The sequence below is a fragment of the Pterocles gutturalis genome, unplaced genomic scaffold (assembly GCF_000699245.1).
Source record: "Pterocles gutturalis isolate BGI_N339 unplaced genomic scaffold, ASM69924v1 scaffold9374, whole genome shotgun sequence".
Classification (NCBI taxonomy): domain Eukaryota; kingdom Metazoa; phylum Chordata; class Aves; order Pterocliformes; family Pteroclidae; genus Pterocles; species Pterocles gutturalis.
Window position 1 is genome coordinate 39,405 of NW_010130651.1, and position 25,485 is coordinate 64,889.

Here is a 25,485-nt window from a genome sequence, read left to right on the forward strand (position 1 = left end):
TGACCTCTCTTGTAGACAATGAGTCCAGGACCGTGAAAAGGAGAAGGCCCTTAGAGAAAACCAATTAGTCTCTGATCAGCATCTTAAGTCACTGGCATGGAGAAAACATAAAAGACCTAATGCAGGATGTCTTCTCTTAGTCAGAAGGCTAAGGCAGCATCTGGAGACAGAGTAAGCTGAAGCCATGATCCAGGTGTGGGACCAATCAGGATAAAGCTTGGGGCTTAAATCTAAGGTTAAATAAAATCCTACAGTCTGTATGTAAGGGCAAGTTTGAGACTTGGATTTGATTTAAACAGTGCAGATAATTTTAATGAATTTCAAAGAATAATGAATTAATAACCACAAGCTTTTACAACTCGAAATACATTATATAGTCATTAGTTCTTTATAACTAAATGGAAAAATCTTTCTTTAGCAGAAGTCTTTTGAGACCAGATATTCTAATGAGATTACTATCATTTCAGCCTGACACCTCATGAGGACAATTGTATAGAAATCAGGAAACAAATTTCTTTCATTTTTGGACCTGAAATGAAAAATCCTCCACACTGATTATTTTATATGTAAGGAGTTGATTCTAAGTCTCCTTGGCATTGAAGAGTTCAGATATGAGCTTTTTTTCCTAGTACCGTTATCAGACACACAAAAGACTCTCTCTCCTCAAATTTCTACCAGCAGTGGCGACAGAGGGAAACATGTAAATGGGATTTACTCCCTTCTCATCTGGGCAGCATGGATTTCACATGTTTCCTGGATGGAGTAAGCACTTGAGCTCACCCTCTTTCATTTAGCATTGCCTCACTGATTTCTTAATCTCTCCAGATAGCACCACTCACATACCATGCTTGCAGAGACACCAGGCAGAGCAAGACCCCCAGTTCCCAAGCCTTTCACCTCTTATGCTGGCAATTCTGTGCCCACCTGGAGCAAAGCCTTCCTCCCAGCATAATGCAGCACATCATCCACATGGAGGACCACCATGAGCTCCAAGGTCCCCCTTTCAAGCACATCCATTTCTCCCTTTCCTCCTCAAAGGCTGCTGTGGTAGGGTCTTGCTTTCCCTGCATCCAGTCACCAGCAATTTTGCCAACAGGAGCTCTCTGGTCCTCCCAGAAACAACTACATGCCCCTCCAGAGGGAATGATTTTTCAAGTCTTGCTATAGAAGAACAGTGTTAAAAGAAAATATAATGACAGTCCTGCTTTGCACCAGGGGGGAAAACTCTGCTAAGTGAGCTCCAACTCACTGCTGGCTCAGTCAGTAATACATGTGCTTCCAGGTGACTGCAAATGAGGGTAATTCCTTGCTGGGAGGAAGAGGAAAGTGCAGGTTTCTCTCTGAAAAGACATTCACTTGTTTGCTGTGAGAACAGCAACATTCCATATTTATTTCTGACTTTTTTTTTTTTTACTATACCACAAGGCAATCTAATTGAAAATGGACAAATTCCAAAAAAGCACATGCCCACTGATATCACAGATGGGACATTCTGCTGTGATTCAATAGGCAAATCCGGGTAGACTTTCCACTTCATACATGCAGAGGGGAAAACAGAGCTTCACCATAGCAACTTTGTTGTGAAAAACACTCAAATGTCAACTTGTCCCAATAGTACCACGGGCAAGACCAGTGCAGTACAAAGACAAAAAGCCCAGAGTAACAAAAATTACATTCCTACCTTTGAAACACTGCTGCTGGAAACAGAGAAGCTAGCTTGGTTCTGGTAAAGGTTACACCTCTTCCACTCAGATATTTTTAAAACAACAAAAAAAGTTCCTGGACTAGCTCTTCAGCTGGTACAAATTAACACCCTCTGCTGATGTGCAGGATAGATGTCTGCAGATTAGCTGGAGATCTACGCCACCTTGTCTACTGTTTCTTCCATAGACTGCTAACCCCAGCATCTCTGATTCCAGTTCAGCAGATGTACTGAAGTAGCACCATACTGGAAACTTTCTCCTCAGTTACATCTTTTCTGTTCCATGCAAGACTCTAGCAAACACAGAACAAATAAACCCAGAAACCATGAACCTACCCAGCCATGACAATAAAGAAATCCAGGCGGTTCCAGGTATCTCCAAGGTAACACTTCTTGCCAAAGATCCCCAGGGCCACCATCTTTAAGACCATTTCCATGGCAAAGAAGATGAAGATGAAGTCATCAAATACCTGCCAAACAGAAACCCAAGAGCACATTTGATAAGAATTCTCAGCCTTGAACTTTAAAATGCAGAAAGTGAGATAAATACAGATCTCAGTACTTCTGAAAATGAGTTAGAGGCAGTGCTGGAAAAGCTTCTTCCATGCAGCGCTAGCATCACAGCTTCCTACTGCTCGAGTAAAAAAAGGGGCTTTTATAGTTCTTTTCCCCATGGGTGAAGTAATAGATGTAGACTCAGAGATTCGTTACATCGACTTGAAAGGAGGTGTTGGCTCAGGACCAGCAGGTCCAAATCTGGCCAGGGAAACACCATCCTTCCAAGGTCTCTCAGGAAGGACTCCGCTGCAACTGGCTCAGCTGAGGACATAGTGGAGCTTCACGCACAGCTTGGACAGCACACAACAATCATAGATGGATGCTTCAGATACCTAAACGTTACAGCCTCAGCAACACTATAGATTACAACCTTTGCTGTCACCTGCTCTTTCAGGAAGCAGCAAGAACAGCTAGTGCATTTGTAGGCTGGATGTACCCATGGCCCTTCTTGGCATCCCTTTTGTTTTTTCTCCTTGGCATCCTGAATACCACATTACCTGTGGACTCAGTAGCACCCTTGCTCCTCAACAGAGGAGTGAATGAATTGGGGGCTCCTATTCTCTCCTGCCTACATAGTGTAACCTTATAGTTATATAGCTCAGAGGTAAGCCAGGGAGAAATATCTTGGAGCTGTTTATATCAGGAAGCCCCTGCTTACATACAGGATCAGGAAGGTTAGCAACTGTTCTGCATTGCATGGTCACAAGTAAACCTCATTCATTATCTCTTAACCCATTCCCTTCCGCAAAGCAAGCTCTTGCCATCTTACAACAGAACAGGTTACTGCCAGGGATGTTCTTGCCAAACTGTCTGGGAAGGTGTTGCCCACATATTGAAGGAAAGTATGCGTGCAAATTTGTGACTTAGATTGAGATGCCATCACAAAAAGAAGGAAGTCTGCTTACCTGCAAGATTTTACACCTGTCAGAAAGGCAGTCCATATCCTCACACGGCTGGTACATCCCCAAGGTAACACAGTTTAACAAAATCACCATCATGCTGACACACTCAAACCAGGTGGAAAAGAGTCAAGGAAGACATCTGTAAAAGCATCGTGGCTGAGATAAGCTTGGGAGAACAAAATAGGAAGATTAAGGGAAATAAGAAGTGCTGGTGGGCTGATTTATTACATTATGTTTTTCACCCTCAGTTCCTCACTACTCCACTCCTTGGTTAAGCCAAAACTCTTTTGAAAAGTGGCAAAGTAGAGATCACACAAAGACCTAAGGTTTTTATACAAATCAAATCATTGCCATAGTTAAAGACATGCTCACTCTTCTCTTGTTGGTTTGCAGAGTTCCTTCCCTTGTTGGTTTACTGAATCTTCCAAATACATTGTCCTGGCTTTGGCTGGGACAGAGTTAACTGTCTTCATAGTAACTAGTAAGAGACTGTTTTGGATTTGTGCTGAGAAGAAGGGAATAACATAGTGATGTTTCTAGTTGCTGCCAGGACAGTCAAGGACCTTTCAGCTTCTCTGCTGTGCCAGTGTCTGCAGGGGCAGGAGAGGCTGGGAGGGAGCACAGCTCCAATTACTAGCCTGGGATTCAGTCTTAGGTTTAGGATTGAGACCCAAATTGCCCAAATAGTATATTCCATATAGTGTACATCATGCCCAGCATATAGATGAGGATCTGTCCAGAAATGCGCTCTCTCTCTGGGTTGCCCCTCTTCTCAGGGTTATCTCGTTCTCAGTCTCTCAGATGCTCAGGCTCTTATCTCTTTTTCCAGGATTGCAGTTTCAGGACTCTCCCTGTTCTGGGATTGTTAGCCATGAATGGGCTGAGCCTTAATCATCACATGGTGAACAGTTTCACTGTGTATCACTCATTTGTACATTTGTATATATTACTATTAGTATTATTACTTTCAATATTATTATAGTTTAGTTATTACATTTTTCTTAACCCACAAGTTTCTTTTCCCCTTATCCCTTTAATTGTTCCCCATCCCTGGGAGTGGGGAGGGTGACCGAGCAGTTGTTGTGGTGTTTGGCTGCTAGCCAGGTTCAAAACCATAACATACATGGAAGAGAGTTTCTGTGGTGGCCTATACTCAAATGTAGCAAAGATCTCTATGATCCAAGCATCTAAATGAAAACTGACAGCCAGATCTCTATGTGAGCCTAGTGATTACTGTGCTTGTGGGAATGGGGTAAAATACAAGGCTAGAAATGCCCTTCTTCCCTTCTGAGAGGAACTTGGAGATAAAGAGCTGCCATACAGGTCAATGGTCCATCTAATCTGATATTCTGCTTCCAGCCATGACCCATGCTGGATAAAACTCCACAATGTGCCTAATTAAGTTATTCAGTAACCATGGGGGGAAATTGCGTTTCTGACCCCAGTTGGTGATCTGTTTATGCCCTAAAGCATGAGGATTGATAGCCCTTATAATTGTTTTCTCAGCTACACTGGTGTCCCTGCAGATGCTTTGCTTATTCATTTGAATCCTTTGTTGATAATCTTACCAAAATATCTGCTTTGATAATAGTTGGCAGCTATGAGCTACACTGACTAATTATACTTCACATTAAAAACTGCTTCCTCCTATTTATTTTTAATTTGTTGCCTTTTAATTTCATTCAGTGCCACTTCATTTATGTATTACAAAAGAGGATAAAAATTATGCATTTGTGTGGCCTTCTCTGTGCTCTCCACACCCTCTACCTGCCTCCTCTTCACCACCCCTCTCCTTCTGAAGGAGTCCTAAGACTGGATACAAACTTATCCAAGAACTAATTTCCAATATTTTAGCTCTAAAAGAGGGCACATTTCTGTGATATCTTTCCAGCGCTTGCATTGCAAAGCTGTTATGTAGATCTAATAAGAATGGACCTCCAACCTCTGGCAGAACCGTATTTCTTGGGTATTTTAACACACCTTACATAAACATACCTGCTCACTTTCCCTTTTCAGACAAGATTTATTAAAAAAAACCCCCACAAAACAAAAACACAGAGCCAAGAAATTACCCATTTAAAACACAACCCACCAAGAGCACCCATTTTCAGTCCTAGCAGAACTGAATCCAAAACGGTGGCCTGTAGCTCTGGTCACTTCTGAAAGACACTCAACATCTGCGGTTTGTTCTGAGCAGCCCTTACATGCTCATTTTCTGTCAGTGATTCATAACTAACCCACACAATCTGATCCAGAGGATTGTTAATTCTTTCTCTTCTCCCTTACCCGGTTTCCAGTGAGCTACCTTCAGTTGCAAAAATCAGACAAGAGCAGGGCACCAGCTCTACTGTGCCAATCATGCCATGAGATGATTTCAAGAACGTGTTATCACTGTCCCTCACTCCATTAATCCCAAGTGCTGTACAAAGTAACGCAGATGGAGCCCACACTCGATGTAGGCTTCAAAACCAGAGGCCTTTTCTGAGAGGAATACACCAAAAGGGCACAAATAAACCATTTGCCCTGGGAAGTCTACACAACACAGCTGCAACTTTCCCCCCTTTCTCTTACACGTTTCTTTAATGATCTGATCAAAGCCCAGGAAAGCAATTGGAGAAGTTTCCATTAGCTCCCACAGGCTTTTGGGGTAAGACTGCAATTCTCTTCTGGACTTTTCAAAATCTGTTCAGCTTAATTTTTCACAGAACTACAGAACCACAGAATGGTTGATGACGGAAGGGGGCTCTGAAGGTCATCTTGTCAAAGCCCCCTGCTCTAAGTAGCATCACCTATGGCAGGTTGCTCAGGGTCACCTCCAGTTGGATTCTGAATATCTCCAAGGATGGAGACACCAGAACCACTCTGGGCAACCTGCTCCAGTGTTGGGCTATCTCCACAGTGAAAAAGTGTTTTCTTACATTTAAATGGGATATCTCATGTTTCGGGCTGTGCCCATTGCCTGTTGCCCTGATGTACCACTGAGCAGTCTGTCTCCTTTACTCTTCCCATCAGGTATTTACATGCATGGATAAGATCCCCCTGAGCCTTCTCCAGGCTGAGCAGTCCCAGCTCTCTCAGCCTCTCCATTCTGCAGCAGGTGCTTTGACAGCTACTGGAAAGGCAGCATCAGTGAAGCGCTGAGGGATCTGTTCTGAATGACACTCTTTAACGGGCCAAAAAAGTTTCAGTGTGGGCTGAGCCAATGGTTGCAAAAGTCTCTCTCCCGGACATAAGGCAGTCAGGAGAGGTACAGACAGAGCCGGTGCTTAGAACACCCCTAGACAAAATTAATATGTAAAAAAAATTAAAAGCAGAAATTGTTTTAAAAGCCAGGATTTTTCTGCAGCAAACATCTAGAAAACATGATACAAGAGACTTGGAGGCAAGGAGTACTCTTTCGACTGCAGCCAAACTCAGGGAATTCAGGCAAAGGGGCTCAAAGTCAGGAGTTTATTCATACAGATCTACATTTCTGTGCACCTGCTTCAGCAGCAGCAATGTGTGAGTGGTCAGGATGCTCCCGTGCTCCCTTTGCTCCTCTCACTCCCCTTGCAGTGCACCCTGCCCAAGGCCACACAGACCATGGCAGCACGCCTTCAGGCAGCTGATGAGACCCCAAAGCACAAGACCTGGCCAGCCACCATGAGCACTCCCAAAAATGTTGCAATTCGGTGCAAGGCCCTCATTTTGTGCTCAAAAAGATGTAGCTGGCTGCACTCAGTTTCTCCTCCTCTGCTTTTTGGATGCCAGCTCTCTGAAAGTTTGCCAGCATTGTCCAGGCTTCCTGAGGATGCTGCTGAATCGCTGGCTGCTCCTGGGCTATTAAAGTGACATTAGGAAAAGCTGCCGCCCCACGGTTTTCCTTTCAGAGCAGGTGGGGACCCTGAAAATGCACATCCAACCTGTGGCAGAGAGGAAGAAAGTGCTAGGAGAAAACCAGAGCATCTCCTGCCCTGAGTCGGGAGGGGTTGCTGCCTGCTTGGGTTGGTGGAGGGTGTAATTAGAAGTACCTGCTGCCTTCAATGTGTCACCGCTGTCAACCACAGCAACTGCCTCCTATCACCACGGCAACAGCCTGCAGCCAGGTTTATCATCTTTCTTTCAGTGATGCCTCCCCCTCCCCGCATCCTTCACCCCCTTCCTTCTCCCTGTGCCTGAGCCTGTAATTAATTTCAGCTGCTGACAAAGCCTGTCTTCACAATCCGCATCATTCAGTCAGAAGTTTCATTACTAATTAACTTCTTTTGAAGTTCAAATCTCCTAATTACAAGCAAATACATGCACACACTATCCCACTCTGCCCCAGCCCTTCGTTGCTACTGCTCTCCCCATATCCCCAGTCCTGACACCTTTCCCAGTGAGACCTGGGGCCCCTGATAGGTTTTGGAAACTAAAAGGAGATCCAGGCATTTCTGCCCACGGTCAGCTCCTCTCTCCTGGCCACCCCAAGATGCTTCAGAGGGAAGTAGCAGAAAACCCACAGCAATCTGCTATGTAATAACTTGCCCTTAAAGGGAGGTTTTTCCCTAACCGTGACAGTTCAGAGCTGGTTCAAGCCCCCAGGGACAAAGGGGTCATGGCGGTCATTTGAAAAAGGAGGAACAGCAAGGGAGAAAGGTTTCCTGACTCCTTTAACCATGGGTTATTCTCATTATTCACATAACTGTCTCATCCTTGTAAAAGTCCTATTAAGCTCTTGGCATCAGCACTGCCTTGTGACATCAAGATTCATATCTAGGTTCATTATATTTTGCCTAAAACATATTTCCTTGAACTGGTTCTATAGCTGGTGCCTGCTTGTGGCAGTGACACTTTGCTGATGGATCCCCTTCTTGTCCTTCCACACCCCAACTAGGGTCCATCCAGCTGCTGCCTGAAGGCAGCCACCATGTATGTATCCATTGACCCTCCACCACATCTTCCAATGGACAAGGCAAGCCTGGGGGTCTGAGGGAGGCCCAAGGGGGAAAAGTGTCACCAGCACACACCAAAGGAGGACCATCATCTACTCCAAACCATCTGGGATGGAGTCAGTGCTGAAAGCTACAAATTACAGGACAGTTAAGGAGATGTCCAGGTGTTTCTGGGAGCTGGACATGTTGTGGTAGTGCTTGATAATACAACTACGTATAATGTGAGATGATGTTAGAAACAGGTGATGGGATACTGGCAAAGCCTTTGGGCTCGATTCCTGAATGACAAATAACAGAAGCAAGGTATGCTGTATTGGAACGGTAAATAGCTTGCACCTGGAAAACTGGATACCACTTAATGTTCTTGGGATCAGCCTCAATCTCTGCTTTTAATAGCTGACAAAAATACAATAGAGAAAAATGACCCAACACTTTGAGGTCCCCTCTCCTCTTCCTCCTTTATCATCAGCTGAAGAGTAATAGTACACCAGGCCCAAAGAGCTCCCCAGCGGATGGCACTCCTAACAACACAGAAAATATATAAGCTTTACAAGCATGGCAATCCCCCAGTCTTTCCTGTTGCTATCTCCGAGTCACTCCTATACCTCTTGCCAACTCAGGCCTTGAATATCTCAGACCTGTTTAATATGATGTAGGAATGCCTAGGCCACAAAGCACATACAGCAAGGGGAAAAAGCCAGCTCCGTGGTGTGGCTGCTCAGGGTAGCGTCCGTTCCTGCTCCGAAACAGAGAGAGGAGCCTGCTGTGGTAGAGCAGTTCAGTGGCCAAACTGGAAACATGGAGCCCCATGCAATGCATCCCAAACACTGGCCACCCACCCACACAACTCCTGGTGGCTTCCCACCTCCGAGCCAGTGGCAGGCAGGCACAGCTGTGGGCACCCTGAAGGTAAGACACCACATTCGCATCATCACTCCTCTCTGCCTCCCCTTTGGGCTCCCTTCCAGCTCTCTCTCATCCCACCAGATAAATGGCTGCACCCTCTGATTCCAGTTTGTGGTGATTGCGTTTTCTTTCTCTGCTTTTGAAATAAGATAAGGACACTGCTGTGTTCCTTCCCTGCTTTCCTCTCCTGCTTTGTGACCCTCCTGAAGAAGCCAGTAGGATGCCATAACTGCAGTAGGACAGTTAATATTTAATTTACAATGGAAGGAGTGATTTGTGCTGCAAAGGTCAGAGAAACAAGTAGCTCCAGGGAAAGAAGCACTTATTTTCTCTCCCTCATTGCTGTTGGCTTTTGCAGATGCCCTCTAATTTTTTCCCCCCTCCCACTTTTTTCTTATCACCACTCACTTTTTTTTTCCTTCTATGCTGATGTATAGGAGTTTCATGGTCTTTTTCTGCAAAACAAGCCAACAGAAGCAACAGGGTTCTTTCTCTTCAGCCTCAATCTGCTAAGCTAACCCACTAGAAAAAGTTGAATGTAACACCTCATGTTCACTCAAAAGAAAATACCTCAAAGTGTGTTTGTGTTCAAATAGATCAAAACAATCAAAACATTTCTCAGAACGAAAAGCTCTAAAAATCCTATCTTGGAAAGGCTGAAACATTTCTTTGTCTTTTTCAGTGCAAAGAAATATTTCAACATTACAGAAAAAGGGTTGTGTTTTTTTGACCTTAGAACTCTTTTTTTGAGTTGTGAGTCAATTCAAAATTAAATGCCAATACCCAGCATTGCAATGCTGGGATTTCATGGTGGCCAAGCCATAGAGGGCAATTTATAAAGCCTTTCTGCAAGCTCTCAAGGTCAACATGCTCTAGACCTTCCCATGACGTGTTATCTCTTTTACATGTTTGCTTTCATCACGTCATCATTTATACACTCTTCTCACAAAAGAGAAGCACCTGAACTTTAGACAGCTGACATATGCATCACTAAGGTCTTCAAGCCTTTCACAAAATTCATGCCAAGGAAAGGACTGCAGTACTGCCAGACATGGCAGGACTGTTACGTTGATTTGAGAGGCACTAGGGAAGACTTACATGACCTTGTGGTGGCATTACTAGGAGGCAGGACAAGAAACTACAGAAGAGTGAGGCAGCAGAGAGATTTTTAAATGCTTGGCAATAATTCCAAGTTTCTGCCCTTTGGAAGGGACTTTACATCAAGAACAGATTCATTAGAAAAGGACTCAGTCATAGCCATTTTAAATCAGATAAACATCAACAAAACAAAGCACCAAAAACAAAGCATCAGCTTCTCTGATCAGTCTACTTCCCAGGACTGCTTAAAAAGCAGGTCCTGTACCAGGCCACATGGGCTTTTGGCTGCATAGCTCAAATTCAGATTTAGCTTAGAGACTAATGAGAACAAAGTCAGTTGTATCTCATACAGTGCACCTTATCCCTCTGCAGAGTTAGGCTAGCATTAAAGACAGCTTTTGGCTTTTTAACTTACAGAAACAAAATGAAGCAAATATCTCATTTCTAAAAACTCTTAAAAAATTATTTATTCAGACCTGCTAATTGCATCCATTAAACTCTCAAGTCCATAAAAATGAAAACTAATAGGAAGAAATTTAAAATGTGCAATAGAGATTAAGAGGCTAAGGAGGAGTCTGCAGAGCAAATAGACAGAGGTATTAATGCAATGAGACAAGTCTTCAGATTCTCCAGAAATAGGAAGCAAACAAGAGAGCTCTGACCTAGTGTAGGGCCACAACAGACCACAGAGGGCCCCAAATCAAATGGGGGGCTGCAGAGAGAAAGCAAGGCTTCTTTACCATGCTCTTCACCAAGCAACCACAGGAGAGCCTATCGGTCCTAAAGCCAGCATGAGTCATGCCAAGAATTCTGGCTGGCTGTCACACCACCTGGATGGATATACATTGGTTTTCTAAATCAACCAGGTGTTTTCTTCAGAAGAGGTGTGCAGATCCCACTGCTATTATTCAAATATCTCACAAATACCGTGCATCTTCATCAATGCTGCTACACAGCCCCATTATTAACTATTACCTCCTGCCTGTTGCAGCTGGGCCCCACGGCTTCTCTGCTGATAATGACCCACCTCCAAATTGCATCTAGCTTTCAGGGTGCAACAGAGCATCTGTTTAACAGCATTTAACATTCCTACAAAGCTGTTTACTATAGCAAGCATGAAAAAAATATAGCATTAGAAAAAACCACTCAAGAATCTTTTTTTAGGTCAGAATAAAGTAATTACCCAAATTTAAACTTAAGCAGGGTATTAGAGGTAATGACTGTTCCTGGAGAAAGAGTTTTTTAATATCCTCAGCATGGCTGGGACTGTAGCTGCATGTCTTACTTGCCAGCAAAGCGATACTCCACCATGCTGTGGGATCAGTTCAGGACTGACTTGAGGAATCACACCTCCTGCTGACTCCCAAATGGTGCCTCCTGCAGCATTCTGGCTTTGGCTTGGAGATTGCCATCCAAAACCTGACCTGGCTTCACATTAGGAGCTTCAACAAGGTCACAGCATGAGACGATAGGACTGCAGCTTGGAATATTATTATGCCATATGACAGTTGAAAGAGTTTTGCTATTAAATCTCCTAGTCAAAGTAGCAGGATCAGCAGCTGTTTCCTGCTGCCGATGAAGCTTCAGGGGTAACAGACACCAGGGAAGGACCACCAGAGGAAACCTCCTGAACCACAAAACTGGGATCTAAACTGTAAAACTCTTACTGCTTATTGATATTTCACTTAGTGGAAGCAATTAACTACTGACATCAATGTCAAAGTAGGGATCTTAGAAGCATTAGTCTTTGTTTTTGCTCTCAGTTGGACCTCTGCTCTAGAGAAGACCTGAACTTGGCAGGCCGAGGCAGGAAGGCATTTGCAGTCCAGGAGCGATTTGCATTAAGGATGTGCTCCAGAGTAACAAAATCTGAAATTGAATGGGGCAGCTGACTGCTGTGCTACAGGGCCCCCACTGTACATGGCCCCAGGAAGTGAGAAGACCAGTCAGAGAGGCTGGTGGAGTCACCGTTCTCAAACCAGAGCCTGAGCCACAGTGGGGGTTTTTTTATTGGCTTTTTATCCAATTTAATCTGGATGTGGTCAAGCTTACCTGGTAGAAATTTCCTTCTGAAGTATAAAACACACAAAGTGCTTTGGAAAAAAAAAAATTCTCCAAATGCTCCCTCTTTGCTTATGTACTTTATTACCCTGCCTCCAATAAACACTATCCGAAGTTGTGTAAGTCTTCCCCAGCACCTATCAAACTGATGTAACAGTCCTGCCACGTTTGGCAGGACTGTAGTCCCTTTTTTGGCCTTTATATCATGATAGGTTTAAATGGGGTCCTTATCTTAGGTGGGTCCACTAGACATATCCACCAAATAAATATAGCACTATAATAGCAGTCTCTGTGTGACTCAACTTCAAGAAAAGGAGAAGGAAAGAACTAGTGATGATGGATTTGGGAGGGCAGGGAAAGCAGAAGAATTTAAAAAATGAAAGGCATTGCTTTTTCCACTCCCTACTGCTCCTAATGTTTTCTGGTTTGTGTTGTGTTTTTTTGTTTGTTTGTTTTTTTTTCCTTCTGCCTTGGTCTCTTTCTCTTTTGCTTTCCAGAGCTCTCCTTCCCGCATTCTAGTAGAAAGAAATGTTTAAATGTTTGGAATGAAACAGCATAATGAGGGGAATAAATGTTTCTTCAGGAAACAGGAAAAAAGGGCCAGGTTTTGGAAAACAAGCAGGCCCTTAAGGATACACAAGAACATTTTTTGGGACCTTTTACAGCGTACGGATCCCTGCCTCTCATTGATTTTGGTGAGACTGCATTGTGCCCCTCAAGCCTACTAGATGAGCTCTCTGGTAGCTCAGAAATGCAAAGAGGTAAAAGGAGAGCACATGTGAAGGGAGGTGGTTGGCTGCAAAGTACCAAGCAGAGTCTAAAACATGGCCAAATCCTTCCATTTCCAGCACAACTTCAATCTTCCCAGTAAAGGGATATCTTCTTCCTTTCTGGTGCTATATAGGTGTAGAGTTTGTCCTCTTGTTGTGGGTTTTAGGCTCAGTGAGCTTTGGGGAACAGTCTGGGGGGTGCAAAGAAGATATTCCAATGGACCTCCTGAAACAGCCACTTCCCAGGCTTGGAGGACTAGGGGTCATCTCTCCAGGACTACAGCACAGACATGCGGAGGACAGACAGATGTAAGTCCCAAGTGTTGCTTTTGGGGGTTGTTTTTCTCCCCTACTACTTCACAGCAAATACAAAGGGATGGTGGGAACATCTATCTTTGAAGAAGCAGCTGTTTCCCTGGAGACAAAAACAGGTGGAACAAACCTCACCAGCACTGAAGGTCTAAAGCCCACCCTCACTGTCTTCCTGTTCCCGCTCCTTTTTCTTGCACTGGTCTCTGTTCATCACTGTTGCCTTTCTAGTCCATCCTAGTCTTCAGATGTCACAGGTTGCTTTTTCCACACTTTGCAATTTCCCACCCATCTCTGGCAAAGGTCACAGGGGTCCAAGCTGAGCTCACAGGGATGCACAACTCAAATATGGCTGAAGGGAGCACAGGGCACCTTTGATAAAAGGCCTGTCTCATCTTGCAGGAATGTGGAGATAACAGTGAAAGCACAAGGGAAGGAGACTACGGACCTTCTCACAGTTTAAAAGGAGTATGTGTCCCTCTGTGCAGGGGCTCTGTTCTCTGCAGGTGCCAAGGCAGTATCCTGTACCCCAGCACATCACTTTGTGAAGGATGTGGAATTGAGCACCTTGCTCCTCCAGACAGCCAGTTTCCAAGGCTAACGATCTTAGAGGGTACGCTGACTCCAGTAGCAGTCCTGAATTAGAGATGCAGAAAGAAAGGATAAAGCCACTTTGCCTTTCTCCCTTCTCCCAGCTAGGTGATGCTTTCAGTGAATACAGCATCACTAAATCATGTGCTTGGTGCTTAGCTTAGCAGGCTTTTCTGACGAGTGCTTCAGTACAGAAAAGAAAGTCATGCCGTGACAAAGCTTTGCAGTAAAGTAAATAAAGATTAATACAGAAGTGGAGGGAGCACTTGGTAAGGTCACTCAGAAGAAATTGCATACAGTCTAAGCAAAATGCAGGGCAATAACAGTAAGAGCTGGGTTTGAGCTCCTGTTGTTTCTTTCATTATTGGCTGTAATTAAATAAGACTCATTTTTTTCCTGAGTTTCAAGATGCCACCCCATCCCCCAACTCTGAACGTTTTTCCCTCGCTGTATTTCATTTTTTGAAGGCTTGTGGCTGGATGCATCCCAGGCCCCTTTGCCCTACTTCCCAGAGGGTACACTGGAAGAACTGGTACCAATGGCCTGCAGGACATGTGCTTGGAGGAAGGACTGACTGCAAACGACTGAGGCAATCTGTCTCAGCAGATAACTGGAGGTTAGGAGCTCCAGCCAGCACGCAGCCTCACAGCACCTGCTGGAACCTCCTCCAGGATACAAATGGGCTATGGATGCCCTTCTGAAAAGGAAGCTCCTGACACTTACATGTGACAGAGGTACCTGAGAGGGGAGGGGAAGAGATGCTCATTATTTAAGCTTCTCATCTGTGGAGAAGGCACTCTGTGGCAGATGAGCAGATGTGCCAGTACTCTCCTTATACATCTGCTCTCTTTCTCATCCTCTTACATCTTGCAATAAAGAGCACTTCACGTGAGCACTCCATGAAAAAATTATTTAAACCATCTAGTGCTTCCTTCAAAACTACATGAACTTTTACTAATTTCCACAACTACCTCTTAAGGTACCTAAATACTTCCCCTTTGTTACTAATAAGAAAGCAAGCAGGAGATGAGCAGGTTTTTCCAAAGTGGCCTCTGATTTGGGCTCTCCAGTGCACAAGCTTCTTAGAACCTGATTTTCAACAGTGTTTAATACTTGTCATTTCTAACAAAGCCAACAAGAATTGTGAAGCCTCCAAGCATCTGGATCCCACCGCTTCAAGTCAGTTGGCCAAAGATCAGAGTACCCTTTAGAAAATAACATTACCTAGGGATCATACAGTAAGTCACTGCCCGGGAGCACATTAAAATTCAGGTGTTCCTGACACCCTGTACATATTCACTAAACCCCTCAGCTCGCTGGCTAGCTGACAGATTGCACAATGCCAGGGAAAGGAGCCAACATGACTCATACTCAATCAACTGCGATGCCAACAGTATTGAGTGCTGTTTTAGGAGGGTTAAATGCTGTGAATGTGCTAAGCGTTATCAATATTAAAATATTATTAGTATTATTTATGAGGTATCTCCATGTGTCCTAGATGACACTAGCCGTGATCAAATTCAAATTATGCAAAATGTTACATAAACATGCGGTAAAACATGCTGCCTGCTCCAAAGAGTTTTTAATCTAACCAAACAGGACAGGGCTAAGGATGCATTACAATCTCTGTTTTGTACACAAGAAGTCAGAGCACAGAGAAATGAGCAGATTTACCCAAGGGCAGATAGGAGACATGGGGCACAGCTGGGAACTGAGCAAGGGTCTCCTAATTTGCTCTCCAGCATCTTTGACTTAAGATTGTTCTCCATCTCAACTACAACTGCATTTGATGAGGACAGTGCCCACAGGGAGAATGGTGCTACCATAAATCCTTCCTGAGAACAATGGAAAAAGTCTCCAAGTTCCACTTTACGGAGGCAAGTAATGTACTGCATATAGATTATCATAAATTTAGTGATCCCTGAACCCATTCAGAAAGGTCTCTAGCTGTTCAGGTGTGCCGTGCACAAACAGGCAGGAGCCAGGAGACCTATGCTAACTCCACCTTCTTTTCACTGATACTTTCATTGGGATCTCAAGATAAAATTCAGCCTATTGTTATGATAGCATAACGCTAAGTCCAGTCTAATGTTCATGCATCTTTCATTTTCCCAATCTGCTGAAAAATTTGCTACCTTGCAAGGGTGCTCCAGGTTCCTTCTATAAAAGTGTGTTTGTAAGCCCAAATTATCAATATGTTTGACTGCAGAATGACCGGCTCCAAAAACTGTGGTTCCTACACAACAGGTTGCTAATAGCATAGGCTAGCTAAAGTCTCTGTCATGACTACAGCATAGTTCAGTTACCTCTATGAAGTCTTCTGCCTGTTGCATTCATCACCTCTCTTCAGATTTAGGACTAGTAGTACATTGCTACTACCACATTCGTATTCCTGTGACCTATTTGCTTTCATATAGATTCAACTTCACACTATTTATTTTGGAGTTTTGACAGCCTCTGCAAATATATGCCTCTTCCTCTTATTTACAGCCTAACTTATTTTTCCCTGTACAGTTTCCAGTCAGAAACTATGGATGTACATTAATCTCCTCTCATTTTGGACATACCAGTTACTGCCTAGCTCATTACCCCATGCTTTCCAGCCATGCCAAGTATTTCCCTTTCTCTTTTCAGAGTCTTTCTTATGAGCCTATTGGTTTTGCTTTGTTTTAGCAACTATCCCAAATTCTGTGTGACTCTGCAGGAGCTGCTCCTTTATTGGATTACTCTTCACTGTCTCATAGCCTTCTACCTTCCATCATGTTAATTACTGGGCACCAAAGGATCACTTGCATTTCCATCGTCCCATGTGGGTTTCATTGCCTTCTCCACTAGTCAGCTACCCTCAGATTCCTACCCCCTCTCCACAAGTACATACACTGTTTAAATACTGCCCACTTAACTACCTCATTTCCAGCAGCCTAGTTCCCTTTTCCTTATAGCAATACAATGACCTTACCATGAAGGTGGAATAAAGATTATTGTTTATCTGGGACATAGCTAGTGCAAAATGTCGGTGAGCAGAGTACAAACCCAGCCATCTTTCCCTGTCCAAGAAGACAGGCCTCAGGTCATGGCAGCCTGCAAAGATCCAGAGCAGGAAAGGCTGCATCATGATAAAGGCATTTCACCTCCAAAACACCCTGGATTAGTACATCACCAAGCCAAAGAGAGACACCAAGTTATTGATAACCTGCCCAGCTCAGCAAGATGAGACATTGGCAATGGTGGGCACCAGTGACCAGATACATGTGATAAATTCATTCTTTGTGGATTAGGACAGCTCCTTCATGCCCAGCACAGCAGTGCCAAGGGCCCATCAGGAGCTTCATATACTGTTCTCTAAGATAACATACCAGCTACTACTAGACTCAGAATACCTGCAGTTTGCAGATCCATCATCTTCCTCAAATTTATTCTCCTACCCCTTACATGCAGCGTGTCCCTTTCCAAATAGACTTAGCAGTGACTTAACATAGTTCACATCTTCTCTACACAAAATTTTCTTTCACCTGAGAATGATTCTTCCTGTCTGTGTACAAATGGACATAGAGCCATCAGTGTACTAGAAAAACTACCATAGAAGCTTTAGGCTTTCTTGCTAATAATCTACCCTTATATTTCAAGACTTCTTTCCTACAGATTCTTATATCACTGATCCTAAGATGTACCATGACCACAGGCTTCTTCACAGCTGTCTCTAATACACTCATATACCTTGTGGGAACTGACACACTTGTATCCAGTAGGCAAATTATCTTACAGGTCTCAGGGCCATCACACATCCAGCTGTCTGCATGGCAAACAACTGAATTATCTCCTCTCCCCATAACCTGCTTACACATCTCATACGCTTAGCTAATGCAGCTAATGTAGTGACTATCAAACCCAAACCAGAAGCTCTCTGTGCTCCTGCACAAGCTGACGTCTCTCAAACCCAGAATGCCACCTGTCTGGGAAAGCAACACAGATGCAAACTGACAGTACCAAGTGTGTCCTCATCATCACCATCAGCAAGGTGCTACTCAGCATGATGGGAGCTCTGGAGGCAGAAGTTGGGAGGTGGAAGGAAAGAGTCCCTTCCTCTAGTCACATGTCTAATACAGTGCTGACCACATACCTGTGCTTCTCCAAGCAGAAGTAAACTGCAGCCCTTGGCCCGTCCCACCTCAGCTTACCTGTGACAACCCAGCAATGACAGGACTTGACAAAGAAGGTGAGAAAAATGCAGAAAATAACAGTTTTCCTGGTGAGTCAGGAGGCAGAGAGGCCTGAGGTGTGAGAAGTCATTGCTGTAACCTGTGCCTCAAGCGTCCACCTGTTTTGCTGCCAGGATGTGCATTGCTTCACACGTCCATTCCCACGAGACATTGTGCTGTGCAGGACAGATATTTATTTTGGCCTGAGTCAGGTAAGGGATGAAAAAATTTTCCTTCAGGTAGCTGCAGTCACCACTTATCAGGGAGGAAAAGAAGGTATGATCCTGCCATAGCACGTCTTCAGAAGAGGAGAAAACCCCTCTGCACCACTGCTTTTCTGTAAAAGAAGTTGCCATACCTATTCCTACGGTAGGAGGCTGAAGCAGCAGTTGTCCGCACCTCCACGGTGTGTAAAGCCCAGCCTCCTATTAGGCATGCTTTGAGCACCCACTTAGCTTCACCGCATTTAAAGAGCTTTCACATTATTTACAACAGTGAGTGGAAGGAAAAGAAAAACCAGAGCTTAGGTCAGGATAGTAAAGACAGACTTGGCATGCCTGGAAGAGCCAGCTGCTGAAGACTTGCAGTAAATCTCAAAAAATGAGTGCAAAATAGCTCCCATTGCTTTCCCGGAAAGAACAGCCTGTCCCTGAAGTCAGGTCTGCTCCCAGCCCCTCCACCATCAGGGAAGATGACAAATCACTAGCCAACAGCCAGGTGGCCAAGGTCCTGCTGCCCCACAGGGCGAGGGACCCTTGCCAGGCAGCAGCTGGGGGCCAGGGCAGCCACCATGTGCCAGGTCTGGAGTCAGCCACACGCTCAAACCCCTGCATGCTGCACTGGGCTGATAAGGCAATTTCCCCCCCCCCCCCCCCCCACCTCTCCCTCATCCTGCATCTTTCCCACCCACCTGTCAGTAAGACTGGGGAGGAGGGTACAGAGGAAAATCACAAATTTGCACCAATATTTTGTGTGCGGTGACCCCTTTTATGATTTTTTTTTTTAAGTCCAGCTTCATTTCTCCAGGACAATTAGCTCTAGTGACCCTTCAAATATACTTCTCAGCCTCACAGAGCCATAAATTTCCAAGTGACAAACACTATGCCAGGCTGCACTGTCATGTAACAAAGCTCTTTGCTGGTCCTGTCTATCTCTCCATGCTTTAAGACCGTTTCCATAAAGCCTACGCACACATGCCTGATCCTCTCCTCCCCCATTAGCAGTCACACTTCTCTCTCACACTCCTCCTTTCAGTTTCCTGGATGCTGCCTTACAGGGTTTTGTTTGAAGGTGTATAAAAAAACCAAAATGATAGACTTACGTTGGCCCTGTTATAGGCTGCTGCATGACAGCTTTTCAAAGGAAGTATGCCTATGCGTGTGTAACACATACAGAGATATAGGCCACATACATAGGACAATCATCAGCTGATATAGGTCTTCCATTGGGAAGGTTCAGATGTTTTGATGGTTTGTCTAGTGTTTTATTTCTTCACCTAGCATACCCAGGCTTTTTGATGACACATTGGATGCACATGTTATTTTTAAGTGGTCAAAGTCCTCCATTTTAAGCTAGTCATACTTATTTGAGAATTTAACTTTTCTCTTGAGACAGCCTTTCTCTCACATGTTTGAGAATTTCCCTACTTTTTCCAATTAACCCTAATTTAAAAGAAACAGAGCAGTAAAAGAAATCATTATTCCCTATCCTCATTGCCCTGAAGCCCTGTGCTCTACAGAAGGAACTGCTGTGATCCTTTAGCACCTCCCCCTGTAACTGCCACCACCAAGGTCCAAAACAAACCCACCCAAGTCAGCAAACTCCCACCAGCTGCACAGACAAGGTCCTGAGTAAAGCAACCACCTTTCAGCCTGCAGCACAGAGACAGTGAACTTGTCCAAACAAAGAAAATCTTGTCAATTTGAGGTGGGCCTAGACACCCATTTCCATCTTCCCTTTCCAGACTCCATCAAATCTTGGCCACCACACCTCTAATCTCAATAGTACGTAAATTTGGGGATCCATATTTAATTCACTGCATCAAACAAACAGGGAGCAGTGGGGACATGCATGTATATGTTTGTCTGCTTGCTTGGGGGAAGAGTCTAATTAACTATTTGCTTTTCACCCAGTCACTGTGACCACTCTGGGTCAGTTATTTCCTTCTTGTTTCTCATTGCAGAGCACTGTCCCCAAAGACAGTTCCATCAGCGAGCTGGTGAGACATAGCATAAGACTGGGATAAAGCAATTAGGGCAGAGGAGAGCAGGAACCCATGAAACACGTCATTCCCAGGGAAACACCGTTTTGTATGCAATCCAAGGAGAGAGAATCACCCTTCCATAGGAAGGAGCCTCCCTCCTCTAGCAGTGCTTCTGCTTCCCTTCTAGTTGTGAAATGCTTCAAAACAGCAAAGTAAAAAAAAGCAGTTTAACATTGGAGAAGCTATCATGGGTCATCTTTTACAAACAGAGATGGTTCTTTCCAACCCCAGCAGAGTGAGGCTGATGGTAAATTATGCACCTGACCCTTGCAGGGACAGAAAAACAGCTGCAGGAAAACAAATCTGAATTCCCCAAGCCCTTCATAATGCAGCCGCTTTCTAATGTGCTTTAGAGCATGTGGTGGTGTGATGGAAAGGCTTTATTAATACAGAACCTGCATAACTCAATTGTAAGTTTTAATCCATTCCAAATCACATCAATAAAGGCTGTCTGACTAATCCCCCTTCTACAGCTGGAATAGCAGGGGATGGTGGCTCAGTTTGAGGAAATATAAACTGGGACAACCCTAGTGCTTACCACTCCATGGCCTTCCAAAAGGTTCATATGTTTGTACCCAGGGAGGAACAACCCATAACTCCATCAGTCAGTGGAGCTCTCCACCAATTTACATATCTCAATGCACAATTCTGCAAGCCACTGTAGTAGATGGGCAGACACCCATCCTGCTCAGCCCTTCTTGCTAGGGGGAAACCTCCAGCAGAGGAATAGGATGGAGAACAGAAGATGGCAACTTCTTCAGTCTTGCCCTACACTGTGTGGGACAAGATCAAGCAGCTGCAGTCAAAAGCAGGGCTCAATTTTGTTATGGCCGATTTATTAGACCACTTGCACATACATAATCATATGTTCTGCAACACAGAGATAGTGTTGGGATTCCTCAACCTGGTTTTGAGACACACACTGAAAACTGCACAAAAAACTACCTTGTAGCAGGTCTGGGATAAAGATCTCACGCCCATGGGAGCTGGGCTCCTCAGGAATGTTTAAGTGGAAGCAGAGAAACACCCAGCACACTCTGTCTAGTAGAGAAACCAGTTCCTAAGCCTAAAGACTTTTCTCAACTCTAACATGGAAGATAGCGAGATACAGGGGTTTTATCAGTTATCACAGAAAAAGCTGGATGGATTTGGTGCTTCTGACAGCACAATGAAGAGAAGCTAAAATCCAGGGCAGGGCTTGCAAGAACAAATTCAATCACTCAGCTCTACTACTTCTGATTTCAGATTAAAACTTCCACCTCTTTCTATCACAGCACCTCCAGCTTTCCCAGCCCTATGCACAGGCTGGTGAAACTTTTAGCTGTGGTTATCACTGTAGTTCAAGCATAGGAAAAATCTTTCTCTACTGCCAGGCTCCTTTTGCTGGTGTCCCGTGGACAGGATCTCTGCTCAAGCATTTCTGCTCTCTTTCTTTGCCATGAGGTTACTCTGTTTCTAGACTACACAATTATATTATGAAGGGTCATTTATGAAGGTTCTCAGCAACAGTATCATTTATTATAAGATGATCAAATCTAGATTAAAAAAAGCAGATCCCTATCATAATGATGGATGTGCAGAAAGGGAGAAATTGTTTGGGTTTTGCTGACCCTTTAAAACAAACATTTTCCTGTCTGGATTAGAAAACATGCCAGATCTGAGTAAAATTTAACTCAAATCTCCTTTCTGTTTTCTGTTGCTCTTCAAACAGGGAATTTCAGAGACTGCTTCACTGATGAGAAAAAAATGGATTTGGTTTATTTCAGGAGCGGAGGCTGTGCCTTGCTTCTCTCTGATATATGAAACATCCCTTGATTGTGCAAATGCATCCTGATGGTGTCTTTGTGTTCCTGTCACTCCTGATTTATGGGGGCCTTTTCTCCACTCAGAAGAAGAATTTGCATTTCAATTTCCATTACTTGCACCTCTCCTTGCAACGCTCCAGCCCTGGAAGGGAGCTCATGCCCTGCTTCCCCCAGCTGCCCCACACTGCACCGGCATCAGGGAGGGTACAGGAGCAGGGCTGGTACAGGCACTGCTCTATGGAAATAAGCTCACTCTGCCAAGATCTCCAGTGAGATATTTGTTTGCTTATGACCAATGAGTATCCTTGACATGTTTGGTCCTGTTTCTCACCCCTTCCTCCATGCTGTTATGATGGGGGAAGACAGCAGCCCTGTGTCCTGCCTGGTTCCCAACACAGGCCCTCGCTTGCTCACCCGTTCTCTGAGAAACAGCAGCCAACAAAACAGCAAGAAGGACTTGGATATGCTCAGGCTTGTCCCTAAAGGTGACTCACCCTCCTGCATCCTCCCTTCTGGCAGGGGTGGCACGAGGACAAGCAGGAAGCCCTCCCTTGGGGACTCATCCCTGCTTTGTTTCCTGCAGAACTGTCCCTGTTCTGACAACATGAGCTTGCAAGCAGACTCCTATCCAAACATCAACTGAGAGCATAGCAAACACCCTGGACAGGTGGGTTGAACAGGGATCCAAAAGCCATTCTTCCTCCTAGGCTTCATCCTTACCTCCCCTGCAAACCCAGGTGGCCACAGTAAATTCTTGTATCAGCCCAGGCTCTTCACTCCCAGCCACACACTGCCTCTTCTAGTTTGTGCAGTCTGGATGGGTTGTCACAGGCAGCCTGAGCACAGTATAAACCCCCCGAGCCTGCATGAGGGGTGGGCTTGGAGCCCAGCAACGTGTGGGAAACCACACAGGCTGCATTGCAGACCCCAATGTTCACCTCACAGCTGAACTTGTGCTTTGATGGATGTCGTTCGTGTGTACCTATGAAACATTATAAGCTTTGAAAGAAAAAAAGAGAAAAAGATAGTTTCAGAAAAGGAGGAGGAGTTGCCAGGACACATCAAGCTTTAGAGATGTGAGTTGCAGAAATACATTCAGGCTTGTTCTTCAGAGCTGTCAGCCCTGCAGCTGTTATCAAAACTAAACTCTCTTAAAAAAAAAAGAGAAACAAACTGAAAGTTATTGAGTGCTTGTTTGGATATTAGGGCCATGGATTCCTAATAGGCTGTTGGAAGTTAAATGTCATGCCATGTGCTGTAAGCCTGCATCTTCGTAATTTGCAGTTGCCCAAAACAATATAATCAAAAATACATTTTGCTTTCACTTGTTTCAAGTACATTGTTTTGACCTAAGGGTTTTGACTGTCACCCATTACAATATTGACTTTATCATACAAAGCCAAAAAGAAATACACTGATCTGAATAAAACATACACATCATTTCCAGGGTGTGGAGGGGTGACAGTAAATTTATGCAAATTCAGTGAAATCAGCAATTTCCAACTGAAACCAGGGAGAAGTTCTCCAGAAGCACCAGTGGGAATTCATATGCTGTCCCCAGTGCACACCTGAGACTCTACAGAGTACGTATAGACAGATTCAAACACCCAATTTTGTTCCCTTTTTCTCCGCTGAGATTTTTTTTTCTTTTTCCTTTCAGAGGTTTACAAAGAGTACTGAAAGCCATTATGTTAGGCAGTATCTGCCCTATTTATCCAGCTCCCAGCTGGCTGCAGAGGAGCTTTCATCAGTGGGTCTGAACTCACAAATGCTGACACAGAAATTATTTGTCCTGTGAAGAACAGTTTAACCAGATTAATCTGTGGGAGATCCCATCAGCCTCTTCCCTGCAGAGCCCTACAGTGAAGGACCAGCATAATCTTGCAGCTATGGCTTGTGGCCCCCCCAAAAGGAATCTATCCCTTTTCCCCAGGATGCCTAATCCTGTTTTCCTCCCTTGGCTTGACCACTTTACAGTGCTCTCCATCCCCTCCAACGAAGGGCCAGCCTGAAGGACACAAGGGGCTGTGGTGGGATGGGGCAGGAGACTGCACCCTCATTTTTCTACACCCTAGAGTTGGCAGCCCTGCTCCCAGAACAGTGTACCACGCTAATAGGGGGACAGAGCAAAGCCCCACAGCATTCAGCCCCTTAAACCTAGCAAGTTTACTCAGCAGGGTGGAGTAAAGGGAATTACTGAAGGTCTTTTCTCACCTGCCTGACTCCAACTTGCTTGCTGTCATCACAGCAGATAAAAACGTAAACCACTTAGTTGGCAAATCCAAGCCCAGAAATCACATTCTGTCAGCAACTCTCACAGTTTCAGAGGAGACAGGAGCAGGAAAGTCTGATCAAGTCACATCTTACACAGACTCTCAAATAAAGGAGGAAGGTTCAACATTAGCATTTCTACTACTGGCTCTTTTTTTTTTCTTTTTCTTTTACTCCCCCTGCTCCCCTTCAAGTCCAGCTTTAAACATCTTAAAATGGGCTGATTTTAAGGTGAACTAGAAATCCTGGCAATGGATGATGACTAATACACTATGAATGACAGAAACCTGGTGGAATGCTAAAAAGCAAATAGGATATTATAATACCTGTCTGCAAGTTATATAGAAAAGAAGGTTCAAGCCAAAGAGTTGGAGGAATAATGCAGTCTTTTGAATACCTCGGTGAAATTAACTCAAATCTTAAAACTGTAAAGGGGGAAAGCTCTAAGTGCAGAAGATCATACCATCAACTCTGTATGAATTCACAATCCCAGGAGCTGTAATACATTTATAATCCCATGCTGCACATTTATCATTAGGGGTCTAGAAAAAGACAACTGTGTGTGCAGTTTTGAAAGAAATAGTGGCACAACTTAAACATAATTAAGATGGGGGAATTCACCTGTAAGCTGGCACAAAGAACACAACAGCTGCTCAGTGCTTTAAGCAATTGCTTCTTGGAACAGCTAATTTGAGCACCCACAACCAAAAGCAGCTATTCCTGACTTCATTTTCAGTAATACGCAGGAACTAATTCAAGAAGTGACAATATCCGAGCCCTTAAGTAATAGGGTTCACAACATAATTAAGTCCAATGCCCTAGGAGAAGGCAGTGAATGAAGAGAGATACACAAGAGACACTGGATTTTAGGAAAGTGCTTAGAGCACAAGAAGAGTCATTCAGAAGGACACTGGTTCAGAGTAAAAGAAGCGAGTGCTGTACAGACAGTTTGAATAATATATAAGTGATGTGGGAAGGAAGGTCTTGGTGGCTTTGCAGAATCGGCAGAGGATACAGGTTATTTTGGGAAAGCCAAAACAGACTTTCAAGACCAGAGAAAACTCTTGGATACTGGAGTGAGATTTAGCCAAGCAAGGCAGATGGCCAACATGATAAGTGACACTGTATCAATAAAAA

The 25,485-nt window shown here is 44.3% G+C and overlaps 2 protein-coding genes across 2 annotated transcripts in view; both read right to left on the reverse strand.

The window, feature by feature from the left end:
• LOC104466759 (voltage-dependent T-type calcium channel subunit alpha-1I-like) overlaps positions 1 to 25,485 on the reverse strand; it is a gene marked incomplete at both ends in the record, with an annotated part of 109,006 nt that overhangs the window by 36,332 nt on the left and 47,189 nt on the right. Inside the window, 2 exons of the mRNA XM_010080291.1 lie at positions 2,039 to 2,172; positions 3,166 to 3,277. Coding sequence (XP_010078593.1) covers positions 2,039 to 2,172; positions 3,166 to 3,277 — 246 coding nt within the window. The remainder of the gene's footprint in view (positions 1 to 2,038; positions 2,173 to 3,165; positions 3,278 to 25,485) is intronic.
• RPS26 (ribosomal protein S26) lies at positions 2,518 to 2,740 on the reverse strand. Its single transcript, XM_010080290.1, is given in 3 exon segments — positions 2,518 to 2,592; positions 2,643 to 2,683; positions 2,686 to 2,740. Coding segments are annotated over 3 exon segments (171 nt in total).